The sequence below is a fragment of the Pteronotus mesoamericanus genome, unplaced genomic scaffold (assembly GCF_021234165.1).
Source record: "Pteronotus mesoamericanus isolate MK-2021 breed Mesoamerican mustached bat unplaced genomic scaffold, CSHL_Meso_final scaffold_21, whole genome shotgun sequence".
NCBI classification, from domain to species: domain Eukaryota; kingdom Metazoa; phylum Chordata; class Mammalia; order Chiroptera; family Mormoopidae; genus Pteronotus; species Pteronotus mesoamericanus.
Genome location: NW_026555310.1, coordinates 31491532 through 31504216, shown reverse-complemented (window position 1 = coordinate 31504216; position 12685 = coordinate 31491532). Strand labels below are relative to the sequence as shown.

At 41.2% G+C, this 12685-nt stretch overlaps 1 protein-coding gene across 1 annotated transcript; it reads left to right on the top strand.

Moving 5' to 3' along the window:
- Nucleotides 1–837: 837 nt before the first annotated feature.
- On the top strand, nt 838–10948 carry SLC2A3 (solute carrier family 2 member 3). Its single transcript, XM_054590962.1, has 10 exons — nt 838–1079; nt 2683–2775; nt 3315–3475; nt 5420–5660; nt 5940–6102; nt 6599–6786; nt 7723–7827; nt 8215–8316; nt 8772–8975; nt 9752–10948. Exons 1-10 carry the CDS (start codon nt 1065–1067, stop codon nt 9968–9970), a joined length of 1491 nt encoding a protein of 496 aa, XP_054446937.1. The 5' UTR covers nt 838–1064; the 3' UTR covers nt 9971–10948.
- The last annotated feature ends 1737 nt before the right edge of the window (nt 10949–12685 follow it).

The following is a 12685-nucleotide window of genomic DNA, read 5'->3' as shown; positions in this document are numbered from 1 at the left end:
TGGAAGAAGGGAGATGCAATAAATCCTTAAGGGCCAAGACTCTTGTCCTATATACCAATGAATCCCCAGCTCCTTGGAGAGTAGCTGATACATACTATGTGTTCAGCAAATACCTGTTGAACTGAATGTGATAATTGTCCCATCTCTAGACGCTCTACACCTGAGACTAGAGGGAAAACTTGCAGAAAGGGTAGAATTCAGAATGGGTGTTTGGTGTATGTTTTGGTGGGTTAAAGAGTTTGGATCCCATTGCATAGGCAGTTGATTCTCTCCTTCCTGCAGCTTAAGGCAGTTGGTCTGGTTTCTGGTTATTCACATTTCCTTCCTACCTGGAGCAATTATGCCAATCAGAGGACAAGGAGAGTGACAAATTGTCCCAGTTCTCCCCTCCGTTTTCTTCTCCCTTACTGTCCTTTCCTCCCCTTCAAGACTGTAGACCTAGTTGACAATCAAAAAGCAGCTGATAAATTCATAGGATCATGAACTCCTTCAAATAACCTTAACTCTCAGATAGTAGCACCCACTTGGCCTTAATAGATAGCATTTATTCTCGTCTCTGACAGATTGATTTAATTCTGAGCAGATGTTGGAGCAAAAAATAAAGTGAATTTGCCCTCCCTCCAGGCTTTTCTAGAAGCATTTTTGTCTGTGAAACTAAGAGGCTGTAGAAAAGGGAAGGACTAGCTTTAAAACCCGAGCGAGATTGGTAGAAGGATGTGGTTTTAAAAGGAGGGCAGGGCTGGGGGGCGGGGGGAGTTGTTGCCTAGTGTGGGGATTTACAGGGATATTACAAAATTCTGAGAGGCGAAGGGATTATTTGGGGGCGGTTCTAGGGTAGAGCTAGAGGCTAGGCTCCCATCCTGGCTCCACCCTTTGCAGGGATTTATAAATAGGTGCCCGATGTGCTCTTAGACATTGGGAGTGAGAGTCGGGGTTAGATGTAGAGCATTATTGAGGACCTGAAGAGAGAAGGACATTTTGAAGGTTTTGTTGGCTGAAGAGGTGTCTTTGGAATCCCACTTCTAGATCTTTCTTGAAGATTTGAAAATAATTAAACTAGGGCCATGGGGACACAGAAGGTAAGAACGATACAATTACCAGTTATATTTGCGTGTTTGGGATACATTCTGAAAGGCAAACCGTAATAATGATTGCTGTGTTCTATTTTATTCTAAGTCACTAAGCCATCTTCAGGCCTTTCCATTTCTCCTCCAGCCTGCAGTGCTATGGTTTTACTAATTCTCTTTGCGTGTCATATTTTCGAAAGGATTTATTCCAGGCCCATCACCTTCTTGTCTTAGGGAAAGTCACCCGGAGAAGTTGTGTTTGGTTCTCAGGTTTATTTTGCGTAATTACACTCTACTGGCGATGAACCGGTTCACCAGGGGACCAGGGGCCACTGTACAAGTGTGGGTCCTGGCGCACTATGAGGATTTCTCTGGAAGCATTAGATTTGGAAAAGACCAGATATTTATTTGGGGTCCTGGTGTCCAGCCATCTGTTTGTTCTATGACCTATGAGATTCCTTGGATACTAAGAGAGAATTCCAGTTGTCCTTCCTATTGTGGTTATGATTGTGCATTCACGATATAATAATATATTACCGTGCATTATGTATGTTTGCAGCATTTGTAAGGGAAAGGCATTTTCATTAAGGTAAACTTATTTGAAAATAAAGGAAGGTAAAAGGAGGGATGAAAAAAATGGGAAGGAAGAAGAAAAAGGCTATCAAGGGTAGTATGATGAAGGGGAAAAGAGTTTTTTACAAAAGGGAAAAGGGTTAAATAGAAAGAGCTAGGTACTGGCAGGGGGCCTCAGGGATCCTCACACGTAGTTGCCTGGGAAGCAAGGTCAGTTTTGGGAACTAAAATCCTCAACCTGTGACTCATCCGACTAGAGAGAGGAAGAGTTTAATGAATGTGTGAATGATGTGAAGGATGGCCTGGAGCATAAATATTGAGCTTTATTTGACATGGAAATCTAAGATAACACTGACTTGAAATATGCCTGGCAAGCCAAAAGATAACTGGGTTGATTTCTGTGTCCCCTTCCCCCAAGAAATATCTCCTACGCATCGGGAGTGAATTGTGCTCTCCCCCTGCTGGGTGATGGATAGCAGTACAATATTAAGTAAACTGGAAAAATTTCAAATGGGGCCAGGACACAGTGGGTAGATTCTTTAGACTGGATGATAGAGAGAGGGGTAAAAGAGCAGCTCATTGGTGAAGACCCACCACTGCCGCTATCGCTCTGGGGTACTCGTCAGACTGCACGGGATCTACCTGTTTCCAAGATAATCGCTTAGGATTTCTAAATCTGTCTTTTCTTCCTGTGTCCTCCCTACCAAGTTCTTAAATTCCTCAGTACAATTCTGTTTGCTTTTACCTGGGGCAATATTTTTGAATTCCAGGCTGACTAACTCAGTGCCCCTTAAACTTTTTCCTTCCCAATTTTTCTAGCCCCTTTTCCCAGGTTTACTCTATACGCTTGTCTAAGTATTTCCAAGTAAGGCCTTCATTGATAACCTGTTCTTTTGCGTTCTCCATTCATTGCGTAAATCTCATTAAATTTTTGTTCTTTCATACTACTTGTAGGCCATTATCTTAATCTATCTCCTTAATTAATAAGAGACGATTATCAAGAGTTAAGGACTGTTTCTCTCCCTCCCCCTTCTACTCCCAGGTCACCGCACCTCTGATCTTTGCCATCACCGTTGCTACAATAGGCTCTTTCCAGTTCGGCTACAACACTGGAGTCATCAATGCTCCTGAAACAGTGAGTACCAGGCAACTCAAGTTAAAGTTTGGAATAGGGGAATTACTCCTTTAAGTAGGGTTTCAAGGATTAAGAATGTCAGGCAAACTTCGTGTCTAGCTTGATTGAGATTGAAGAGGGAGAATAACGTTGGTGGGGAGTCTACTTGAATCATGAAAACAAAACTTCATTGCTCCCTATATCCTGCATCGTACCCATTCTTCCTCTCAGCCTATGGTAATATACTCCCTTTATTTTTCCTTTATGGTTGGTTACAAGGGAAGGAAAAGGCTCTTAGGAGAGCACTGGAGTATTCACTGAAACCAGTGCTACTACCTGCTGGGATTTTCAGAACAAATGAGAAATTGGACTTTTCAGAGCAACAGTAACTCCAGAGTTACCTCTCTTCCATCCCCATCTAGTCACTCCCTTGGTTCTCTATCGAGAGAGCAGTAATTGTAACGTTCTCCTAGGGAACTGCAATGTTCACCCCCAATGTTTGTCTCTTTTCTCATCCAGCTGTAACAGTCTTCCTTCCCACCGACCATTTTAATTTGCAGATCATAAAGGACTTTATCAATTACACTTTGGAAGAGTACTCAGAAAACCTTCCCAGTGAGGTGTTACTTACATCTCTCTGGTCCTTGTCTGTGGCCATCTTCTCCGTTGGTGGTATGATTGGATCCTTTTCCGTTGGACTCTTTGTCAACCGCTTTGGCAGGTATGGACCAGAAACTGCGCAAGGAAGGGGGGCTATCCTGGTTTGCACCGAAGGACAGGTATTGAGAATTAGGATGGGATAGTGATGATGCATTTGAATGAGAGCACTTCAATTTCTGATCAAGGGAAATCTAGTCCAACTGGCACTGACTATGACTACCCTTGCCTGGGGCTCTCCTCTCCTGAGTAGCTTCCACCCGGCCTCTAAGAGATGGGCCATGTGAATGGCTGGCCTTTTCAGTCCAGGTTAAGTTAATTGAGTTTTCTAGTGAAGTTCATGATGGAGTTTTCCAGAAACATACTTTATTTACAAGGTCAGTTGTTTACTTTTCTTAAAAATTTTGGGGTATTATGGAAACGTTTTCATTACTTTATACAGCAAGATAGGGAGGGGAAATTTTGTAATTAACCTTAGTCTTTGGCAAATGTGAATAATGGCCAAATAACTAAACTGAAATGTTTTTCCCTGAAAAAGGAAAATTGAATCTTTTTACTTTATGCTGGCTTAATACAATAAATGTCTTAGAGGGGAGAATACTTTCAATAATTACTGGTGACAGAACTATTTAGTTTGCGAATTAGATGTTCCTGAAAATGTAAATGGAACTCACATTTTCTTTTAAAAAAATGAAAGCACTTTTCTTTTCAGAGGCTGTGAGGCTAGGGGGATGACAAAAGATCTCATTATTCTACCAGCCCTTCCACCCTCCCCTGAAGTTTCTCAGTAAAATGGTTTGATTCTCCACCCCTCAAAAATGAAAGGAACTTATTTTATCTGAGTGTTTGGTGGGTTTTTTGTTTGTTTGTTTATGAAGGCATTAAAATTTTGTCTACAAAAGTTATTAAAATTAACATGGGTTTCCAAGAACTAACAGGGTTTCTTTCTGTTATTTTATTAGTAAAAGAACCAATAGAGGAGGGAGGGAACAGGGAAAGGAATGCAGAGAAAGGCAAAACTGAGACTGAGGGATGAGATTTTTCTCTAAGAGGTCTCTACTGTGACTTTACCTTTAGTATCTCCTGGGGAGCTTTTAAAAGTTCCAATGCCAGCCCTGGCTGATGTGGCTCAGTGGGTTGAGCGCTGGCCTGAGAACTGAAGGGGTCATAGGTTTAATTCCGGGTCAGGGCACATGCCTGGGTTGCACATGCCAGGTCCCCAGTTGGGGGCTTGCAAGAGGCAGCAATCGATGTTTCTCATACATCGGTGTTTGTCTTCCTCTCTTTCTTTCTCCCTTCCCCTCTCTCTAAAAAATAAATAAAATAAAATTCCCAGTGCCAGGCCTGAACGTGTGCATCAGTATTTTTCAAAGCTTCCCATGTAATTTTAATGGGCCCACCTAGGTTGAGAATCACTGTTGAGGTATCATGGTGCTGGTTCTTCCCAACAGCTTTAGTAAGCTTTTAGTGTTAATCTTTTACTTCTATCAGCTGTTTTGGTGGCTCTGTCTGCCATGTCTTTAGTGTATAAATGCAGTAATTTATTATTTGACCCTGGTTATCAATACTAATTTTTCATGACATCATCACACCAGCCTGGAGGAGAGTTAAAGCTGACTGTTTTTGCATAAAATTGTTTTGTGATGTGGAAAAATTTGTCTGAAATAATCTATCATTATTAGTATGTTGCTGATGTATCTAAGCAACTACATTATGACTAAATGTAGATGGAAGCATCGGCTAAAAAATATCTCTTGAGCATGTTCACGGACCAGCTATACATATCAGAATTGCCTAGAGCAGTAGTTCTCTACATCAGTTCTTTGCATATAGAAATATAAGAACCATAGATCCTGGTTATCCCAACTAGAAATGTTCTCAGAATGGAAAGTGGAAAAATTAAACCAAAAGAAAAGATATATGAGCTTGAGGAACAGTATAATAAGGAAAGAAGGGGAAAGATAAGGATTGTTTTATTAACATTACTTGTTTTTGTTTAAACTTGCAGGCGCAATTCAATGCTTATTGTCAATCTATTGGCAATCATTGGTGGCTGCCTCATGGGATTCTGCAAAATAGCAGAGTCAGTTGCAATGCTGATCCTGGGCCGGCTGGTTATTGGCCTCTTCTGCGGACTCTGCACAGGTTTTGTGCCCATGTACATTGGAGAGATATCGCCCACGGCTCTGCGGGGGGCCTTCGGCACTCTTAACCAGCTGGGCATCGTCATCGGGATTCTGGTGGCCCAGGTACTCTAGGACTTAATGAGTGTTGTTTCAGACTCATTAAAAGAGTTAACACAAAGTACTCAAAAGAATGTCTGGTACATATTCAACTATATATAAGTTTCAGTTATTATTATAGCTCACCAACAGCTGAACAGGCAGGCAGAGTAGAAAAGGAAAAGAAACATTTATCTTTTCCTGTGGTAAAAGAATGGATGATTTTCTGAACTTTTTTGTTTGTTTTAATCAACTTGTGGCCCGTAAAGTATGGGATTTATAGTATTATTTTTGTCTGGTTTCTAGATCTTTGGTCTGAAAGTCATCTTGGGGACTGAAGATCTTTGGCCTGTGCTGTTGGGCTTCACCATCCTCCCAGCTCTCCTGCAAAGTGCAGCCCTTCCATTCTGCCCAGAAAGTCCTAGGTTCTTGCTCATCAACAAAAAGGAAGAGGATAGTGCTAGGAAGAGTGAGTATCCTGCACAGCTTCACTGTAGGAATTATATGATTGTGATTTGTTGTAAGACGAGGATGTTGGATCTGTTTTTGGTCATCTCCTTTCCCTGACCCTCAGAACCCAAGTGAAGAGTTTTCTGATTATTATTAAGTTAGGAACTTTCAACCCCTAAAGAAGGGGATGAGAAGCCCTGGCTGGTGTGGCTCAGTTGTTTGCAATGTCGTCCCGTGTGCCAAAAGGTGGCATGTTCGATCCCCAGTTGGGGCATGTACAAGAGACAACAGATTGATGTTTTTCTCTCACGTTAATGTTTCTCTCTCTCAAATCAATAAACATATCCTTGTGGGAGGATTAAAAAAAAAAAAAAGAATGGGGTGAGAGGTAGGCATTGGTTTGATTTGCCATGTCCAAAGCTCATTTTCGATGGCTTCTCCCCAGCTGTCTATGGGAAAAGCGGAATTGGAGCAGCACCTTATCTTCATCCTTCCCTCTTTGTTTTCTTCACCAGTCCTCCAGCAATTGTGGGGCACCCAGGATGTGACTCAGGACATTCAGGAGATGAAAGATGAGAGTGCTAGGATGGCACAAGAAAAGCAAGTCACTGTGCTGGAACTCTTCAGAGTACGGAGCTACCAACAACCCATCTTGATTTCCATCATGCTCCAGCTCTCTCAGCAGCTCTCTGGAATCAACGCTGTGAGTGCTGGCTTTCATGTCCAAGGCACCCTACAATATCTCACTTAAACACCTCACCAGAGGTGAACAGCTCACCTTCTTGCACAGAGAGTCCCTTACAATGCTTGCCGTGTAGCAGCCACTCAGAAAATGTTGGATATCCAAGTTTTGATTTGGTTTTGGTTTTATTTCTTAAAATTATACTTATAGTATGTGTTTTCCATGTGGAAAAATGAGGAAATGAATAAGAAGGAAAAATTTGTCTCCCTTAGTCTTGGAATGGACAGTCCTTTTCTAGACTTTTTTCAATATATAGGGCAACACAAATTTTTGGACCACTTATTTTTTATTTCCCGCCCTCTTTCTCTCTTAAATGATGTTATCAGTGATATTGCAGGCCATACAGAGTAGACACCTGAGAATTTTTATGCCGTTGCCTTTCTCTAGGACTTTACATTCTAAAATCTATGTAAAACGCTGGAGAACAATTAGGAAATCAAGAAGTCTGGGATCACACTGGCAATTTCAGACTGAGGTGGCCTTACCTGTCTGTATATTTTTTTACAACTAGAATAGAGACTGCAATAGTTGAGAGTTGGTGGGGACAAAATGAGAAGCTAGTAATTGACAGCTAGTCTTTATATTCTATACGCTAATGTCAGCTTTCTGCTTTTGAGTCTTGGTTGTGGAAAGAGAGGATATTACTATACCTCCTATCCATTTGCAGATAAAATATTTGGATATGAGAAACACCCTTGTCCCACCTCTTTAACTACTGGCTTCATGCCCTGACGGTTTCTCATCAGTCTTTGATTGATATTAAATCATTTAAATAAAAAATATGATTAAAGGATTTTTCGAAACAAGTTGATGCTCAAAATAGTAAGTTGGTCCTATTTCTCAGCTGCCATGAACAATTGCTATTTCAAAGTTGCATCTTCTTTTGTTTATTCCTAGGTGTTCTATTACTCAACAGGAATCTTCAAAGATGCGGGTGTTGAGGAGCCAATCTATGCCACCATTGGAGCCGGTGTGGTTAATACCATCTTCACCGTAGTGTCTGTAAGTTGGATGGGTTGATCATCTTTGGGGGACAGGGCTTAGCGGGGAGAGGAATTCTTGCTACACATGTTCAAAGATGAGTTGTGTGTGCTTCCACTTCCCTACCAGTATTTAAACCTTTTGTTGTTATTGAATTTGTCTTTGAGGGGAAAAGAGATATTGAATGGTAGGTATAAGTAGTCTTCACTTTTTTCAAACATATATAGAGTGGATGGGAAAGAGGGAGGTTATAGAAGGGGTCATTATAAAAGATATATTAAACTTTGAACTGGAAAAGGGGAAGTATAACTGTAACAAGTACCCTGCTATTGTTAAGACAGATTCAGGTGGCTTATACACTTTTCATGAAAAAGAAAGCAGAAATACCATGTTTTATTCTTCTTTTAGCTGTTTCTGGTGGAAAGGGCAGGAAGAAGAACTCTACATATGATTGGCCTTGGAGGGATGGCTTTTTGTTCCATCCTCATGACTATTTCCTTGTTATTAAAGGTGAGTGGTCTTTGAAGAAAAGGTAGGGGAGGGGAAAAGGAGAGGTTACAGCTGAGTCTGTGACGGGTGAATAGTTGAGGCTGGAGATTGATAAAGTCAAATTTGGGAGAAGCAGCAAGCCCAGAGTTTTAAGAAAAGTAGATCAGACAGATAGGTAATTAAATTGCTATAATCCTTACCTCTAAAATATATAGCATGTAGCTTGTAAAATACAGTATGTGATTTAATTCTTAAAATAATCTCGAGGCAGTTATTTCTTTTACAATTGATGAAACGATCTCAGGAAAAATGATGTATGTATGATCACATAACTAAGATTCAAAAATCCAAAATGTTTTACTCCATTCTACCACAGGACAGAAAGAGGTTTTCAGTATCGGTCAGTACTCGGGGAAGCTGGATCCTGCCTAGGTCATGCTTTAACATTAATTTTTCTCTATTCCTTCCTCATATAGGATGAGTACAGCTGGATGAGCTTTATCTGCATTGGGGCTATCTTGGTCTTCGTGGCCTTCTTTGAAATTGGCCCAGGCCCCATTCCCTGGTTTATCGTGGCTGAACTCTTCAGCCAGGGACCCCGCCCCGCTGCAATGGCAGTGGCTGGTTGTTCCAACTGGACCTCCAACTTTTTGGTTGGACTCCTCTTCCCTTCAGCTGCTGTAAGTAAATTAAAGTAAAACTCACCTAGTCCATGTTGAAGTCAGTTTGCTTAAGCCATGTTTACAATATGATTCCTGACACCATGAAGGATTATAGTTCAAGAGCTTTAAACCAGTCTTTTGTCCTTCTCACTTCTAATGATGTAGAAAAGGAAGGAATGACAGCAGAAAAGATTGAAGCAGGGGTGTAAAACTGGGAAGTTTTAAAGGGCCAGTTTTGATATACACATAGTTATAGATGTAGACATAGACAGAGCCATAGTTCTACCTAGAAACGGAATGGTAGAGAGAAGCCAAGCCTCAAAGGATTTCAAACCAATACTTAAAATCCATCATTTGAATTAGCATTTTGGCTTGGTGACCTTAAAGCCTTACTAAGTAAAGGATGTTAATGAATGAGGTGAGTCCTGCTATAAAATGATCTGGAGCTGATTTTGAGAAGAGAACTTGCACTGGGCAGCTATAAAGCATTTCCTATTTCTGTGAGTCTTTCGTAAACCTAGATTTTAACAGTGATGATCAAAAATCCTAAAGTACTCAATAGGTATTTGGAAGCAGTTAACTTTAATGAATAGGAAAAGGAGTGACAAAATTGCAGAGAAGTACAGTAAGTTAGCAATGGAATCCTAAATGAATCTCTGAGGAAATCTTACCATTTTCATTAACTGCGAAAGTGTTACGGCTTACTATTGGAAAGATGGATGTGAGGGAAACTGGAATTTGTCAGTGACCAGGTTTTTATGTATCAACACTTCTTTGTCTGTGTTCTTTCGTAGTACTATCTAGGAGCCTACGTTTTTATTGTCTTCACCGGCTTCCTCGTGATCTTCTTGGTCTTCACCTTCTTCAAAGTCCCTGAGACACGTGGCAGGACTTTTGAGGAAATTACACGAGGCTTTGAAGGGCAGGCGCAGGGGGCTAACAGAGCTGAGAAAGGCCCCATTGTGGAGATGAACAGCATGCAGCCCGATAAGGAGGCCACCACCAATGTCTAAGCTCTGCTTCCTTCCCACCTCCCTCCCAACATGAAAAAGCAACCTCTCCCCAAACGGGGGAGAGACCTCATCAGGTTGTAACCCAGGACTGTTTCTGAATGCTGCTACTTGAGTCTTTTGTCAGCCCACACTCCATGAGCACTCAGAGGAAACCAGTGTAAGGGTTAGTTGTATCTTCAATGGCTTTCTAAACATTTCATTTCTTGGACATTCTCTTCTGTTTCGGAGAGACCGAGTGAACCTACCTTCATTTCAGGAGGGACTGGCTACTTGGCATTTGACAACTTTGCCAGCTCTTTCTCCCTTACGTTCTAATATTGCTTCATGCAGGCATGTAGGGAAAAAGAGTTCCTCCAACCTCAGACTCACCAGGAGACAGATGCACATGAGAGTGTGGAAGGCAGAGGGTTTACATAAGCGCACCTGCCTCACTTCCATACAGTGCTGCAGAGCAAACTAATTTGAGTTTTATTTATTTTATCTTCTGGTTTTCTTGCATAAATATTTATTTTTTTAAGTGTAATTTTACCAAATAATGAAAACATAAGGAAATAGAGGTTAGAGGGAGGTGTTTAAAGAGTTTGCGGGGTGGAGGATTTGATACTGGAGAGGTTATAGTTTAATAAGAGAAGAATTTAGGCAGAAATCTGATGTGTTATTGGAGGGTATCTGATGTGGTGTGTGAGGTTTGCACGTTGCCTCTTAACAATTTCTGTCCTTCAGATGGAAAGTCTCAAGTTCAATTTCTCAGAAAGACATGTGCCTGTATAAAGAAGCTACTGGTTCCTTTTGAACTTTATTCTTTGTTTAAGATTATACATAGTATTACTTGAAATCTAGCATTATTACTAAGATGGGCATTGTAGTTAATGGTGGTTGATGGGTTCTGATTTTGGATGGAGTCCCGAGAAGGGAGGGTTGTTTGTAGAAATCAATCCTCCTCTCCCCTCACTGGAGCAAACAACTTTCTCCCTCTTATGGTGGACTCACTTTTTTTTTTTTTTTTTTTTTAAGTGCTCCCATCTTGTGGGAGAGCAACCTAAAATATTGGTTCTTGGTAAAGGATTTTTTTTTTCCCACTTTGTTTTTTAGGAGATTTTAGAGGTTTAGTTTCTTTTTTGTTTTTGTTTTAAGCCATAGCTTTAAAAGAATTCATAGGTGCGTGTTCATAGCTAACTTGGAGTTTGAAGCCTCAGCCCTGGGAGAGGATTTTTCCTGAATGATTATTACCTAGTTGAAGTGTGTTACCGCTTTAGGGTCAGCCCATGCTTGTTTATGTCTGTTACCATGTCAAGTTACTCTTGTTACCATGTCACCATAGTATTATGTCAAGTTCCTACGAGCACGTGAATCTTTCCCATAGACTACATTTGAGATAGACTGAGTAAATGTGCAGTGTAGCCCACACTTGAGAGAGTATGAATGTATGTGCACTGTCACTTTGCTCTGGGTGGAAGTAGTTTACTGGTAACTTGTTACCTCTGTTCCTACAGCCCCCTTTTGGATGGAATGTGTTAAAACTCAGCCCAAGGTATATGAGTAACACTTCCTCTGCTGGGTGGCATTTTGCATCTCTGGCTTATTCCTAACACGTAGAGGACTCTGCCTCGCTCTAGACTCAGATAATGGAAGTAGGAGAGTGTGGGGTCAGGACGTGTGGCCTGTTAGGGGAGCTAAAGGGAAGTCATGGGGGAGAGGGAGGCGTTCTTTTCCAGGGGATAAGAGACACACTGAAGACTTGTCAATCCGGAAAGTTTCAGAGCGTTAGATTAGATGGCGATATTTACACCTGCCATAGGTCACGGACACCGCCACAATCGAGTTTCCCAGTATTTTTATAAATGGAGATAGGGCCCCAGTGATACCCTGTCCTCCCTTTTTCATATGTTGCTTGATCTCCCTTTCCTTCCTTGGTGCTTATACCTTTCAGGCCCTTTAGCCAAATCCTTGCCTATGACAATATTTTAGCTCTCAGTTCTTGCCATTCCCTCTGGTCATTGAGCCTTTGGATAAAAACTCAGAGCTATGGTGTGGGGCTTTGCTGGGACAGGTGACTCCTCCCACCGCACCTCCACTTTCGGCTCCTCAAACTGTGGTTTGGCAGTAACGCTGTGTGGAAGTTTTCCCATTTTTTAGTGACCAGATTGTGAATATCTCCAAATATGTTTTATATTATTGTTACTGTGGTTTTTTGTTTTGAAATAAAAATTCTGAATGTACATTATGACATCACAGGCTTGGTTTTTGTTTTGTTTTTGTCCTTTCTCTAACAACAAAATCCCCTTGACATCCTGGCGTTAGGCATTCTCTACCTATTCTCTTTCTCCCCACTTTTTCCTGCTTTCCCACCTCGACCCAACCCTGGCCTCTCCTTCCCTCAGGCCATCACCACACTGTTGTCTGGCCATGCATTATGCATATATGTTCTTTGACTAATCCCTTCGCTTTCTCTCATCCGATGCACCCCTCCCTTCTGATAGCTGTCAGTCTATGTATCCATGCCTCTGCTTCTATTTTGTTTGCCAATTTATTTTGTTCATTAGATTCCACACGTAAGTGAGATCATATGTTATTAGCGTTTCTTGGACTGGCCTATTTCACTTAGCATAATAATCTCCAGGCCTATCCACACTGTTGCAAAAGGTAACAGTACCTTTTTTACTTCTGCATAGTATCCCATTGTGTAAATGTACCACAGCTTTTTTATTCACTCAC